The 16,070-nt window shown below is 35.6% G+C and overlaps 2 protein-coding genes across 4 annotated transcripts; one reads left to right on the plus strand and one right to left on the minus strand.

The window, feature by feature from the left end:
• Positions 1 to 1,388: 1,388 nt before the first annotated feature.
• On the minus strand, positions 1,389 to 4,262 carry LOC143471378 (chymotrypsinogen A-like). The gene is made up of 9 exons (XM_076969841.1): positions 4,246 to 4,262; positions 3,953 to 4,051; positions 3,760 to 3,860; positions 3,501 to 3,664; positions 2,858 to 2,979; positions 2,373 to 2,570; positions 2,193 to 2,293; positions 2,006 to 2,121; positions 1,389 to 1,818 (listed from the first exon to the last, which is right to left on the minus strand). Exons 1-9 carry the CDS (start codon positions 4,260 to 4,262, stop codon positions 1,591 to 1,593), a joined length of 1,146 nt encoding a protein of 381 aa, XP_076825956.1. The 3' UTR covers positions 1,389 to 1,590.
• Positions 4,263 to 5,846: 1,584 nt separating this feature from the next.
• LOC143471358 (sialin-like) lies at positions 5,847 to 15,592 on the plus strand. 3 transcript variants are annotated; one of them, XM_076969820.1, is made up of 13 exons: positions 5,847 to 6,060; positions 6,209 to 6,354; positions 7,813 to 7,929; positions 8,062 to 8,148; positions 8,261 to 8,494; positions 10,168 to 10,342; positions 12,126 to 12,247; positions 12,335 to 12,496; positions 14,002 to 14,118; positions 14,250 to 14,373; positions 14,495 to 14,628; positions 15,011 to 15,126; positions 15,202 to 15,592. In XM_076969820.1, the coding sequence occupies exons 2-12, from the start codon at positions 6,319 to 6,321 to the stop codon at positions 15,110 to 15,112; spliced, it is 1,410 nt and encodes a 469-aa protein (XP_076825935.1). In that variant the 5' UTR covers positions 5,847 to 6,060; positions 6,209 to 6,318; the 3' UTR covers positions 15,113 to 15,126; positions 15,202 to 15,592. The 3 variants fall into 3 exon arrangements, with proteins under 3 accessions (XP_076825935.1, XP_076825933.1, XP_076825934.1); XM_076969818.1 differs by having other exon boundaries at positions 5,848 to 6,060; positions 15,000 to 15,126; XM_076969819.1 differs by having other exon boundaries at positions 5,848 to 6,056; positions 15,000 to 15,126.
• Positions 15,593 to 16,070: the final 478 nt, after the last annotated feature.

The raw sequence follows: 16,070 nt of genomic DNA on the forward strand, positions 1-16,070 counted from the left end.
CAAATACCCAATAGTATGGTGCATTAAAACGACAAGACTAAGCTGAAAATGAAATAGTTTGTTTATCATAATTCAAAAAAATGTTTCTGGAACTTCTCTTGTAGTTGCCTTTTGAGTTCAAAGTATATTTGAAGCTATTGCCCAACTTGATTGGAAGCGTAGATAACACAAGTATATAGGCTTGTGCAAAAGATCGAGAAACAATTCCAAATTGATAGTAATCGTGCCATCGCGACTTTTGCCAAATGCGATTAAGCATTCGGTTGAAACTATTGGCTCCGTGCAGCAGTCCCAAGGTCTAAATAATGAAACATAATTTGTTTGTGGGCGGTTTGACGCAATTGCTGCGCAAATGGATGATTAATCAATCCAGAAAATGAGTTGAGCTTGAATGTATCTAACCTTCTATACCCAGGCTAAAAACTATATATAACCTTAAGAAAAATTTTTTAAACCGCATAACCCCATGTGTACAAGAATGTATTTGAAGATTTAAAATTCTTCCGGGTGCCGTGTTTATAGAAATGATGACGACAAAGTTTGAAGACGAAAATTGAGTTTACGAAACTAATTTTTACATTTGTATCGACGAAATGTAATTAGATGTACATGTCTAATCTGAAAACTAAAGTTTTTAGACAGCAGAACGTAATAGACAACATAAAAACATGATTTTTAGAGAAAAGTACTAAAATTATGCGCTAAAATGAAAATTTTGGTCGTTTGATGTACTGTTTTGTTTTATAGAGTTGAACGTTACTATTAATTACAAATTGTTGATAAGTTAGTTGCGGTATTTGTTGTCCATCTCGGAAATGGTGGTGACGTAAGCGCTATAGTATTTATACTTTAAAACTTATGGGTTTGCCTTCTTGTCTGGTATCATGATATATTTGCAAAATTCAATTGAGACAAAATTCTAGCCAAATTTGTTTGTTCCTGCTTCTTAATTACTATATACTAATTATACTGAGTTAACACGGTTCAGTCATTATCAACTTTGTAAGCAAAAGTGGAATATTTTACAGGCTCAAAATTAGACATAGCATAATTAGCATACAGAGAAATTAGACATAGCTAGTGTTATTTTTAGTTTATAAAAGTTATTTACTTTTGAAGTTAACTGCATACGCCTAAACTGAAATGTTAAATTTTTGAATTCAATCTCGTACTGTAATATGAATATATCTGCTCTTAGCCTCACTTATTTCAAGTTATTTGTATTACTTGCGTGGAAATTATTTATCATGGGTGTACATGATGTGATTGAACGATTAGCTGTGTGAATAACAAAAGCACAGTTATGAAAAACATATAAGGTAAAGTTTATCAACAATTATTTTCAATGGGCTTATATTTTAAATGCAACATGATTTTTACCAACACTCTTTCTCTGTATAAGTGATTTTAATAGCAAAATATACAACAAATGACAACACAATATCATTTAATTTCATTTCATGCCAAAGAGGCCAGCAGAAATAATGTCAAACAATATGGCAATAATTTGACGTCAAATAACGTGAAAATCAGACAGTTGAAAAATTGAAGTAGGTACAATGTACATAAATGTCTGGCGCCTTTAAAACGTTAAAATCTTGGTTTCGGACAAACTGGGTGTTTGTTGATTTTTGGCTGCAGTTCCATTACCATGTACAACCACCTGATATAGCGAGATAGGCGAGTGTACACGCCGGGCTTTGCGGAAAATCCACATTTGACACCCCAGCTTGTAATGCCCCACAACACCGTTTTTTCACCATCAAAACACATCAGAGGACCTCCGCTGTCTCCTTGGCACGTATCTGTACATTCTCCCTGTAAACAATCTTGCTGTTAGAACAGAAAATGAAAAACTTGGCGCTTAATTGGAGTATGAAGGGCTGTGAGTGAGGAAAAGGTAAACTTATTAATACAGTAGCCTATATTTAGTTAACGATTTTAGGAAAACCCAGAACTCCCAACTTATATTTTCCAATATACTTCATGAAAACAAAACGCTTACCGAAGCGCACATCATAACATGAGGATCGTAGTCGTCACCGTACGCAGTATGACAAGTTCGATATTGTTGAATAATCACCTTTGCCTTCTGCAAGCAAGGAGGATATTGGTTGACATCTAAAGCAAAAATAGTTGAAAAACCTGCCAAGTAGCTTTATGTAACTTAACGTTAAAAACAAATGATTTACACTGCGTGTAATTTGAAGCTCCCCAGCCGGTTACCACGCACTCCTCCCCTGTCAGGAACTGGCTTGCCCTTCTCGGCAAACAGGCGGCGCGAACAAACGTCCTGTTAACACAAATCCCTGAGTAATTTAGGCAAAAGTTACTATCCGGAAAAAGTTGAGCTGTGGAAAAACAAGATATACCCGTCGGTTTTCACACAAGTCTTCAGCCTTATCAAGGCAACGTCGTTTAGCGCAGCTTCTCTCGACTGAAATTCATCATGTATATAGACGGCCATGAGCTCAATATCTTGGGAATTTTCGTATCTCGGGTCAGCGCTGTACGTAAACCCCTCTCTGTTGTAAAAATCGCCAACACGGACTACTAATCTTTTTAAAGCGCTGTAAAAACAAGGAACTCAAGTTTTATACGAGCAAAAACCTTGAATTAAACCAACACAGCGCTTTTACTTTTTGCTGTTCATAAACAAAGTGTCGGTAGTTAACTTTAACAATATTTACCCGCTAAAACATCGCCTTAAGAATCGAATTATATAGCGCTATAGTGTGAGAAAAATAGAACATTCCACTCCGGCAGTCAGTGAATATTTCCCAAATCTAACAAACTGTTGACTATGAACTAGCACAAGACTATAGCACAGCACAAAGCAATAGCAATCGATGTCAACCTTGATGACGTTGATAAAAAGCAATGTGCTGCTGTCACCACCCAACAACTTCCTACGAGCGTTCCACCACACAAGTGTGGGTTGTCTGTGCTGGAATATTCTGGCTTTCTCCTGATTGAAACCTGAAACAGTAAATAGTATTATAACGTTTGCAAATATTCCAAGCTTTTTTAAACGTTTTTATCGTCGTTGTTTTAATAAAGCATCCCAACAGCATCGGGCAATGGTTCTCAACCTTTTATTGTTCGTGGCTCCCTTACAGTGACCCTCAAAATCCGTGGCCATTAATAAAAAATGTAGATTGTTGGTCGCAAAACACTTTGTATTTCACTAGTGCATGTGCAGTAGTATTCGCACCGCTAATTTTGCACAGCAAATACAAACACGTGAGAAACTTGTCCAGTTTTGCCTCGTTTTCTCCTACAGCTACACTATAGAACAGTAGTGACGCATCTCTACGTGGCCCGTGTAGAACGCCCTCATGGCCCCCAGTTGAGAAACCCTAGCATAGAGTGTCCTCAAACATAAAAACTAGCGCAACAAGCAAGTGGGGTGTTTAAACAGCGAAATGGTTGTTGCAAAAGATACGCAAGACCTTACTACTTTTAATCTATCATTAACCAAACACAGATATTTCACTTACTTGCCATGGGAAAATACCCGGTTTTGCATTACTCCCACCTATTATGCGACAATCAGCAGACTGGTCTTGGCGTGGTGTCCGCCTTGGGCAAAAATTAGGCACGTCGATGTTAGGCTCTGCACCGTTTTGGTACTGTCCACAACCTTCTTGTTGAATACGACTAACTAAAACCATGATATACGTTAACGCACCTATTCTTCTATTAGAGAAAAAGAAACATGTACAGTAGTTTTCTCAGGATAAACTATAACATACGTACATAAATCGTCATCGGTAAGTTTTGTCAAGCTCGTTGTCCTTGCAGATCCGTATACCCGAATGGTTTTTATAAAACTGATTTTGTGCTCTGACCTGGTAAGTCTATTTCGAACAAGTAACAAGCAAATAATTTTAGAACATAAACGAATAAAGGAAAACGACAACCTTGTTAACTACAAGATGACAAAACTTACAAGTGGTTAAATATCAGTTTGCTGTTGAGATATACTTCCAGTCTATCTCGGCACGTATAATAAATGAAAATGTTTTGTTTGGCGCTATAATTTGCTTTCCTAAATTACAATAGCTCCTTCTGGTCATGCGGCCATATTTGTCAGACGCGCGGTTGATTCCAATCTGTTTATAAATTAGACTATTTACAACCAACTGACATGAGTGTATGTTAGAACAACTGCCCTTTGAAGCACTTTTTCATGTAGTTTTATGTTAGTATCGCAACTTTTTTGAATTCAAATTTTGCAATTACCCTGTTTCGAAAACCATGAATCTCTAAGTTCATTACGATGTATTGTCTGCTATCAATTAAGGAAATAAAGCGAATACTTGCCGCCTTTGTAAAATTCGAAAATTTTCCAGTCCATTCAGTTAGGTCATTAGACTCATTAGTGACCAAGCCGTCCAAGTTAACTGCAAAAGAAAAAAACTCCACATTTTAAGAAATCTGATTTTGAGCTGAATCTGACGTTTTCAAAGATAGTAATGGTTTCTAAATTTCCCACCGGGAAATTTCCCGGCTTCCCGGTGTGCCTGATGAAGTAAGATTTCTATATTGTTATTTAACTTGAGTTAAAAGTTCCCCGGGCGGCTTGGGTCAGAGTTATAAAAGGGCTTCATATTGTTAACCCGAACACGGCCTGAGCCTCTATCAGAAAATTTATTTGAAGCCCGAGTTAAGCCCGAAAGTTGAATTTGATGAATGAAGCAAAGTCATCCTTTGATGCCATTCTTTGACTGTCACCATTTTTTAAGTTGCGCTCTGCGGGAGGTTTTTAGCACTCTGCGCACATCCACATTCTTGTAAACAAAGTGAAATTACGTCGCAAATATGGCAGAGTGTGAATATAACTTCGGTCTCGAAACTGGCCCGAATTTGTTTGCAAACTTACGCCCGAACCCAACCCGAAAAGCCGGGCTTGACTTAAAACTCTGGCATGAGTGGCTTGTTGCGTGGCTTGTTGCGTAACGTGTGGCTCGTAGATGAACACTAAAGACGTACGGGAAGCTTGGGTATAGAGGCTTGTTAAAAACGACAGAATATTACATATATAACAAGGCTTCACTTCACAGCGTTTAACTTCTGCTCTTCAATAAAAACTCAAACGTAGAATAAATTCACCACAAAACTTGTCAGGAGAGCACCAACAAAACCGAATCAAACTTGGCCACGTGTTACGAAAACAAGCATGGGGCGTAAATTACCAAAACATTCGTTAGAGACAGCGGAATAACGCGTCAAGAGAAATAAGTTCAAAAATATGCAGATGTAAACGGTAAAGAAATGCGACATTGTGAGAACAGTTATAAAAACCGACAAGTATTCTCACAAATGAAGCAAAGCACAACACTACTAAAAACAGATGTTAACACACCTTGGTCTAAGTTACTGTATAATAGTGGAGTAAACAAACAGTGCACGTGCACACTAAGTTAAAAACTTACAATAACAGTTCACGGAGTAGTAGGGATAAAAACAAACTGTAAATAGCAGTGATTAGCTTACACCATAAACTAGTTCCTTGCAAATTGGGTGATACATCATTAAAATGCAACGCCCATAAAAAATGTGCGTAAAACATCCCGTGACATGGTAATAAATCCTATTATAATTTGTATTTTCATGTACCGCTACCAACCTGCTATCATTTTGGATGCAGCATCAGTTAATCAACTTCCAGGCACGCCTTCCATGAGATCATATCTTGAATTCTGGGTTATTTTGGCTAGAAGTGGTTATTTTGAGGCGGACCATTACCACAGTTTAGCCATATTGCTTCAAAATCTATTAACTATATAGGAGCTTGCCGCCCAAAGAACTGTTTTTCATCTCAGTCAGTTACTGCACGGCGTAAACTCCCTTCAAAGCGGATATCACAAAAATGTTGTCGTTATCCGATATCCGATAGTCGACATAACGCGGCTGTTTCTGTAGCTATGTCAATTTAATCTTTGCAGTTTTACCATTAGTATATTACTTGACATAATTAGCATTACATTGGTTGTTTTCACTAGCCTTGAATTTACCCTGTCAAATAGAAACAGCAGCAAATAAGGTTTCATGTTTGTCTGTATTTCAATGTTGACTTTGAGTAGAATAATTAGTAGTCTAGCCTACATCAGCATTTAGTATAGGTTTAGTACAGTAAAACCGCCAATATGACAATTGCATGTTTTGGTGTAATAACAAAAATGATCAAAAGATAAAATTACAGGTTATATTTCGCCTCTGGTCATTTTGAATTCGGAATTCTTCGACACAAAGTCTACACGAAACCATTTACCAACAGATGCGGGCAATAAAAGCAGTTGCAAAGTTAACAAAATGCCGGCCCATTTGAAGTCCAAACGCATACTTGAGGTATTTTGTTTTATCAATGCAAATGCAGCTTTTTTATCACTTCGATTTGAATTGGTGGCATGGTATGGTTATTTTTATTGTGACAATTTTTATTCTCGGACGGAGGAAAGTGTTAGAACGACTTAAACTGAGCGATGTCAGTTGTCAGTTTTTTGTGAGCTTGTTTATTTACTTTTCGGTTGTTTTTAAGCAAACTTTGATTACGAAGCATTGGTGCTCAAAGTATCGTTCCCCGAGAAGTAAACATACTTTTATCTAATTTTTCCAACTGCCCACATGGTTATTTTGTGGTACATTATGGCAAGGGTCGACAATACTTTTTTTCACCACCCATAAAAAAATTCTACGGTCTGGCGACCCAAACGTTTTGTGATCATGATTATATATTGCATAGCTATAACTGAGAGGAAATGGAAACCAGTATATACCGTTGGGACGAAGTAGGAGAAAAATTAGTTTGGTTACTGGGGACAAGAATATCGCTGATTGTAGACACAAACAAATCCCGAGTCTATTATTTGCATCGGTAACATATACGATTTTATCAACATGTTGGCCAGTTTACTTTATTAAATTACGCAATATCTAGACTAAATATCTATTCAGTTTGTTTCGAAAAAAATTTACCGTCTTTCGATCTTTGAATGTAAATCACCCTTGTTTTTAAAACATGCCAATAGTTTCTATACTGAAGACAAATACTTGACAAAACCGACATTTTACCTCAATTAAGCCATGAGCATTGTTGCAAAGATGTGTAAAAACGTTATTATAAGCCAAACTGCCGGTAAATTTAGACTAAAATACAGTATATGTTTGCATAAGCGTTTAAATTATTTGTTAGGTTGTTATTTTGCTGTTATATGTTATTTCGTTATGCGATATTGTAAGATTTTAAAAATATAACAAGTCACGCTTGTTCACACAATTCTTTGAATATACAAGTCACCTAAAAAGACCCAAAAATTTAATAATAACCGCAGCTTATTAATCAAAAAATGTGATAAGTTGATAATTAATTTGCGTTCGAGAACCTAATGCCGTTTTACAAATGACTTAATGAAAATAAATACTCATCCTTTTTGAACTTTCATATGCGCGGGATCCTAAATATTAAATCCGCGTGAAGGTGCTAATGCGCAAACACTCAGAATAATGACCATTGATCGTAGATTGGCAGCGTATTAGTGCACCTGACCACATTACCCTGCTTGACATTTGCTCTACACCGGTTGGTATAACGAAATTATAAACACTGTCTTCTAGCTTCGTGCTTAGTTTACTTTCTTTTGTCGTTATTTTTGTCAATCGAACAGAGTTGAAAACACATTTAAATATTAACTTATATGATAAAGAGTACATGGTATACAAAAGGTTGAGATTTGACAACCATTGACATAACAAATCAAATCTCAACTAATAAGATCAGCTTATAGTTGTATACTTTGATTTTCACAGGAGGAATCTCCCGGATGCTACATCAAAGCAAGATACGTTTTAGCGTTGATGACAGCGCTGGGTACACTGAACGCTTACTCATTGCGAAATGGAATTAATATTGCAATTGTTAACATGGTACATGATGGTGCAAGATAACCTAAGTCCCAAATCATAAAACATTTGGAATTAAGCGAAGCAGACAACAGTTAATGGGATTGAGTGGACAAATTTTAAAGATCTTGTTATATAACAAGTTTGTATTTTCAGACTGTAAGTCGTTCACCGAACAATTTAACAACCACTGGCGGATGCACTCGACAGATCAATGTAACAAGGACAGACGACAAACTGAAGGTATTACTTTAGTAATCAAAGAATTATAACTGCTTATTGACAGTAAGTTTCAAACTATGACGTGTTTAAAAGAAGCAATAAGTTGTCTGTCTAAGATTTATTTGTGTTATAGGACGCAGATTTTGAATGGTCCATTACAGAACAAACCTTAGTGATGGGGTCGTTTTACTACGGATACTGTGTGACTAATATTCCAGGAGCTTGGATGGCAAAACGATATGGCATACGTATCGTTTTAGGAGTTTCGTCTTTGCTCTGCGCTCTACTTACCCTATTGGTGCCGCTTGTGGCTAAGAGTAGTTTAGCTTTGCTGGTCGCTTTGCGGATCACTTTGGGAGCTTTTCAAGTAAATATTGCTTTTTACTTGAGCGATTTGTTGAACTGTATAGTAGTGCATGACGGACTTTCTCTTAAAGACCAACAACGAAAAATATGTGAAACAATGTACGTCTTGCTGCATGTTTCACAGGCACTGATGTTAATACACAAGTATAATTCTTAAAGCTTAAAATATGTTCCTGGGGACCCAAAGGTTAATTTTACTTCTGGCAATACACTTCTGCTTGAGTTCTTTACAGTAATTGTAATTTCTTGTATATTCTTCAAACATTAGTAAGGGATCCTAGCATTATAGGGATGCAAATCATTCGGAAAATATAGTACGACCTCCTTCAAACATGTGACTGCATGCTGAGACCCCGAGAACATATTTTATAGTTGTATGTTGCTACCGTTGCACGTAAAATACCCGTTTTTAAAGACTTGTTTAAGCTGCTTCACTTTTTTGTCACAGACTGAACATACTAACCTTAGTTTCGCTATAACGATAGTAGGCGATTGCATCATTTTTTTGATATGCTGCTTTGTTATTCATTAAAACGCGAACCAATTGTACCTTAGAAAAGATATGTGTGAGGCTAATAGAAAAGATTTTCTGAAGCAGTAAGTTGTATACAGGCTAACATTTATCGTCAACGAACTAATGCCAACGTAAAAATTTTGCCTGAAATTAATTTCAAAACTTTTTTTTTTCTAGCGCGAAACAAAACTGAATCGTAAAATATTTTATGCGTGCAACAGGTAAGTATTTACCAATTTGATAAGATTCCTAAACTCTCAACCAAACGATAAATGACAAAACAGTAAACGTGAATTTTTTAAATATAAATGCAAAGCTGCAAACCGTGAAGACTGAAGTCTTATTTTTCGGCAATATATCTAAAGCAAAGTTACAAAAAACTTATACGATTGGTAATGGAAAACAACATGGTGAATGCCATGGTATGGTCATGACTTGTAGTGACTTTAATGCGACGATCCCGGTTATTATTTAATAAAACGAGAGGTGTTTGGAACGTTTGGTGAACGCACAATATACTTGGACCATTGATTAGATCGCCATATGATGACATTTAAATAAACAGTTTATTTAATCAAAGGCAATATACAGTGTAAAGCTAATCTGACTTAAGCCCTATAAGCTACAGTCATAGACTTGTCAAGCGTACACAATTGTCTTCGTTTTGCTATTTTTATTCGACGCGCTATATGAACAGTCGATGATCTGTGTAAATGATAATATTTTATTAGCTGACAATTCCCCACTGGAAAGTTAGCTCATATAACATTACCCATACAACATGGACAAAACTCCCCACATTCATGTAATCACGTAAACTTCACACAAAAATTATGACCATTTGAAATTATTCAATATACATTGAACAAAAAAAGAAGAGAGCAAAAATATGTTACTTAATTTTTGTTTTAATTTAAAGCTTTAACATACTGCATGCCTAAAGCACATTTTTGTTTCAGGCGATTGACATTTTAAAAGTTTGGCTTTTTTTACGCTTTTTTTTTCCACAACAACCTACTTTAGGATGTTTACCGATACTGATCTCAACAGTATAGGCCATATACTAAACATATACGAAATAACTGACTACTGACCATGGTCATACATACAAACATGTATGCATAAAAACTAACTAAATCATCTTCTTATGTATAATTCAGGGTGTGACGTTTCCAACCGCATGGGTTGCTTGGGGTTATTGGGCCCCTCCACTGGAGAGAAGTCGTTTAGTTTCCATCACTCTGTCGGGTTTATCTATGGGGTACTTTGTTGTATATCCCGTTGTCGGTGGAATAGTCAGCTCATTCGGATGGGAGGCATCTTTTTATATTACAGGTCACTTACCGTTTTTATCTCGCATGTTAACATTTGTTTCAGGGTCGTTGGCTAGACTCCTCAGAGAAATCTTCTATGAATTGCTAAACTTAATGTCTAATCTTTTATAAATATATGAGGTGTTGGGAGTTGGATATAGCTGAAAAATAGGCTTGTAGAGAGTCACGATGCCATGGTGACCATTCCGAATGGAAATAGGTTGTAATGTGTTTCTCCCAACTTTGGTCAACCGCGTGTGCCCTCATTATAAGAACTTTATTTGAATTGAAAGTATAAACAAAGCTAAAGGCTAAATTAACGATCGGCATGAGATTGGTTGCCGGTTTCATATCTATTATTCCGATACTTATTTAACACATGAAATTAGTTATTGGATACCTGGTTATAGCTAGTATATAATACGTTATAAATATATAATGGTTGTACAAAAGTATAGTTATTCAATTACTTATTCAAAGTTGAAGTTACTTAGTAGTTATTAGTACTTTGTTTGCGTATTACATTACTTGATTGCAGTTGAAGTAGGTTAACTTGCTACTATATAGCAATTGTAAAAGTCATCACTAAAAATAAATTCGTAAGAATTATAGTTTCAATATGAACACATTTATAGTAGGGCTAAGAATTTAGCCGATTTTCTTTTGCCGTTAGCCGGATTGCATTAGCCGTTTACTGGTGGTTAGCTGCCATAGCTGTTAATTGTAAAGTTACATTGTTAATTGCAAGCAAAACTAATCATTTTCAAAACACGTGATGAAAGTGTTGTATTAGCAATTTCTGCCGTGCTACATCACAAATTTGTCAGGAAAACAAAATTTTTAAGCATTAAAATATTTAACAGGGCAGAACATTTACCTGAATCAATGGATTACCAACAATTTTTCCCCAGATTTTCTCTTACGTGTACGTTTTCAGCTAATGGCTAACAAAATCTTTAGTCGCTAAAAACCTTTAGCCGCTATCAGCTACAAGCCGGCCAAATTTTTCCAGCCCTAATTTTTTCACATTGAGACAAAATGTTATACCGTTAATTTTAAAAAGTTTTAAAAAATAAAATAAATCATTACAAGTGCATATAAAGTTTAAATAAACTCATCCATCTCAAGTAAGTTTGTTATGAGAAAATTGAAAAGCTTTAAGTAAAATTTTAGCGATTGCCAATAATTATATTATTAAACCGAGTAATTCAGTCATCCAAATTCGACCCATACCCATCAATCGACTGCTGATTACTTAAGCCTTGTTTAAATCAACTTTAGCAATAACGATCATTAAAACCGATTAATCGGCCAAAAGACAACACGGATTATTCGAAAAAAGAGCCGATACCTAAAATTACTTTCAAATCTATTTTATTTGTAATAAATTTGAATTTTTAATACTTTCTAAATTTTGTATCAATATTTTCTAATTTGCATTAATGCTTTCATGAATTTGTTTAAAATTAAACTTTTACAACTAGTAGCAAGTGATTTAACAAGTAGGCTAATTCATTTGAACTGCAATTAAGCAACAGAATAAGAAACCAGATAACCGAGTTCACTCAGCAAAATTAACAAAGGATTTCACAAATTATTCGCCAATTACTTTTATTTTATACCGTTGAAGTAATTTGTTACTGCCTCAACTAGAACGACAGATTTTGAGTTTGACAAAAGCTTGTTATTTATTTAACTTGTAAATGTAACTTGTACTTGGCTATAAACGTCTATTTACAACGTGCCTGATCTAATCCGCAACTACCGACAAATTTCGTATTTTATACTGGAATTCCTTTATGCAGGAGCTATCGGAATAGTCTTTGCTGTTGTTTGGTTGTCCATAATTCATGACACACCGGCAGAGCACCCTCGGATATCACGTCAGGAAAAGGACTACATTGAACAAAGCATACATGGTGACAAGGTAACAACACAGATCAAGAAAACAACGTAAAACTACTTTTTATGATTGTATTTATTCGTCCTTATTTTATCAGCAATCTTTGATTAGATTCCAACCAAAAAAGAAGCAATACCTTGGCTTGAAATGGCAAAATCCGTTCCGGCATGGGCGACGATTGCTTCTCATCTGGCTGACAATTATTTAACGTTCACGCTCGGTATAATGGCTCCAACGTACATCGCAAGGGTCTACGGTTTGGACATTAAATCTGTAGGTTCTTATACGTAGCGTCTGTTCATACAAACCCAAAGACGGGGACAACTATTTTTTCAAAATTTAATTTATCAATAAATTTTGGAGCGAGAATTTCTTGCTGCTCTCTCTTTTTCGTTTCAAATTATCCGATAGACACATTCATAATATGTTATTTATTTTTTAGTCTCTTTTCTCAAGGTTATTACAAGGATAATATATTGCTGCCGAGTTTAGCCTAAAAGAGTAACTTATCACTGTAACGCCAGGCGGGCGCTTAAAGTTAATGGTTATCTCCAACTTTGTCATGTTCGCACCGCTTAAGATTTTTTAGGATGTTTTTGCATTTCTTGAAAGTCAATAATTTATTGAAAGATGGAAAACTAAAATCACAGTGCGTTGGGAGTGAAACTTTTGTATTGATGTTTTTACATACTGTGTGTAAATACGTTGAAAACAAAGTAAAAATAAAAAATAAAATGTATTATTTTGAAAAAAGAAGTTGGGGGTAAAGTTGCAAAATTTGAATTATGAAATTTAAAAAATCATCCACATTTTTATAATTTAAATTTAGTCACGTATTTATTTTATAAAAAATTTTGCAATTGGTTTAAAAACGCTATTTAGCGATGACACACCATGCATGAAAGGTTTACACAAAATGCATTTTCTTCTCGTATGTCTATGACGTTATCTTTTGGTGTCAAGTGTTGGTTATACAGTAAAAGCATTTTTTTACCAAACTCGCAAAAATCTCGGAAAAATGAGTCGAGCACGGATTAATCTTTTTTTAATGATTAACCATACAACAAGAACAAGCAAGAATTAAACAGTAGTATAAAATAATGACAAAGCACAATTAAAATGGATTAAAATTAATATCTTTGTATATAGTCTCTTTTATATGGCGACACCTAACGTAAAATGCACTCTTTCATATCTCCCTTGTTTGCTGTGAAACTATTGATATTGCTGCAGGCCGACGTCTGAGAGATTGCCGGTTCGACGCTCGCCGAGAACAGACTGTAGTGTCTTGGCAAGGCCCTAAAACATGTCTAAAAGTGGGCATCACTCTCACGCGGTTTCCTGCCCATTTAATAGGCTTAAGCAAAAATCTTTATCACTAGGCTCACCAGGTTTAAGCAGGAATCTTCACGAGGGAGTTCAAGTTAACTTCACATAAGATAACCCCTCTCTTTCCCCCCGTTCTTGCAAGTTATCAAGAGCTCGGTTTTAATGATAAAACGTTACAAAGCAATAGGTAGTCAAGTAGCAAATGATAAAAAATCTTTACTAGCCCTTAAAACCAACAATTTGCGTTTTATGACTTTGAATGTTATGCGCCAATCGTATCAGTTGACGGTTTTTAAATTTATTTTCGCGGAGATGTTGGTTTGAAACTTCATTAAACGACCGAAACGAAGATGGGGTCAACCCCGTTCGCACGTGTGCGCTTGTTGCAGACCAATCAAAAAAACCGAAAAACAAAAAGAAAGATTGATGAAAATATTTGACTTTAATAGGTCGGATTTCTTGCTGCCCTTCCGTTTCTAATCAGACTCATTTTAAATCTTGTCGGAAGTTCTATTGCCGATATGATCCTTACTAAGCGGTTAGCGAGAATCGTTACTGTTCGAAAGGTAAGAAGTATTTTTTACCCATTTCCGTTACAATATCTCAGTAAAACTTATTAAAACTGCATAAACATAATTTAGTTATCTGTCCATTTTTATCGAAATGTTGTTTTAACTTAAAACTTTTACATTCGTAGCTTGCTTCTGTGTTGCCTTTGACTATATCTAGCATTTCATTGGTGATTCTAGCTTACTTAAACTGTAATATTTGGCCAGCAGTTGCCCTCATTTCAGTTTCAGGGGGAATTCTTGGTCTTACTAGTAAGAACTTTTTATTTTTTTTTGGTGCGATATTCAGTATAAGCTTTTGACTAGTAGATTTTTGAAGTTTTTAAGAACTTTATACGTATAAACTATATTTTTTTTTATTACAATGCCCTAGCTTCTGGACACGCTTGTTCCTTCGTTGATATTTCTCCAAGTTTTGGGGGAATCACTTATTCCATATCAAATACGCTTGCTTCTGTGATAGGTTTTATAGCGCCGCAAGTAGCAGGAGCGTTCTTAAGTGACAACGTAAGTAATGCTTGAAGTGTTGGATGGCTAATGCACCTTTGAACTCACTCTTGCCTGTCCCAATTTGGCAAAAAACTGAAGCTCTTTCGGGTTAACCTTAAATTTCTCAGCTGAGTTGAAAACAATCTACAGTATTACTAACTATAACCATGAATTAATTGACATTGAAGTGATCATTAGCAAGTTGGCCGGGAATGAATTGAGACGCAACCGCACTTAACATTACAAAAGCTTCAATTTTTGTCACGTAACCTGCGATGTAATATCACTGCCTTGTGCATGGTGTTCTTTATAGCGACACATGTTAGCTTGTTACCATTTTGAGAACGTTTCTTTGTATACGAGTGCAACGGCTTTTCTTTCTGATGTAGTTGGTGTCCAGCTGGAAGAAGGTGTTTTGGTTAGCAGCAGCAATTGGCGCATTTGGAGCAGTCATTTTTCTTTTCTTTGCATCAGATCGCATACAATCTTGGGCAAAAGGTGAAGAGACAAAGGAAGGTAAGTTATTGAAGACACAAGAAACACTGTTCTTTGTTCTCAAGAAACACTTAAACTTGATATGTGGTTTTACAGGAGAAACGCAAGAAATCAAGGTTCTGATATAGAGAAACCAGACGATTAATGAGAATAACTTATCAACATAAACTTAACCAGAAAAGAATAAAACAATCATTGCAAAATGTATGAACTATTTTCTGTTAGCATTTCCTCTCCTGTTACCACTAGAGAGTAGTAGGCAGCAATCTAAGTGCAGTATACATAACTGCAAACGATGGTTACTTGATAATAATCTCTCCATTTTGCTTTTATCCGGTTTATCTTTTTGCTGCAAAGGTGTTAAATTTTAATCTTGATACATCGCTTACTTTTCGTAATCTAAATGAAACGTGGTCTCTAGAAGTTCCGTTTTAATGAAAAGTTTAAAGTCCTTACAGCTTTAAGAAATAAAGATCAGTATAAGCAAGCGGTGTTTTTAAAGCAAGTAAGAGAACAGTAAAAGTAAATTTTCACCCTACAGCAAATACCCAATAGTATGGTGCATTAAAACGACAAGACTAAGCTGAAAATGAAATAGTTTGTTTATCATAATTCAAAAAAATGTTTCTGGAACTTCTCTTGTAGTTGCCTTTTGAGTTCAAAGTATATTTGAAGCTATTGCCCAACTTGATTGGAAGCGTAGATAACACAAGTATATAGGCTTGTGCAAAAGATCGAGAAACAATTCCAAATTGATAGTAATCGTGCCATCGCGACTTTTGCCAAATGCGATTAAGCATTCGGTTGAAACTATTGGCTCCGTGCAGCAGTCCCAAGGTCTAAATAATGAAACATAATTTGTTTGTGGGCGGTTTGACGCAATTGCTGCGCAAATGGATGATTAATCAATCCAGAAAATGAGTTGAGCTTGAATGTATCTAACCTTCTATACCCAGGCTAAAAAC

Source organism: Clavelina lepadiformis, chromosome 9 (genome assembly GCF_947623445.1).
Source record: "Clavelina lepadiformis chromosome 9, kaClaLepa1.1, whole genome shotgun sequence".
Lineage (NCBI taxonomy): Eukaryota > Metazoa > Chordata > Ascidiacea > Aplousobranchia > Clavelinidae > Clavelina > Clavelina lepadiformis.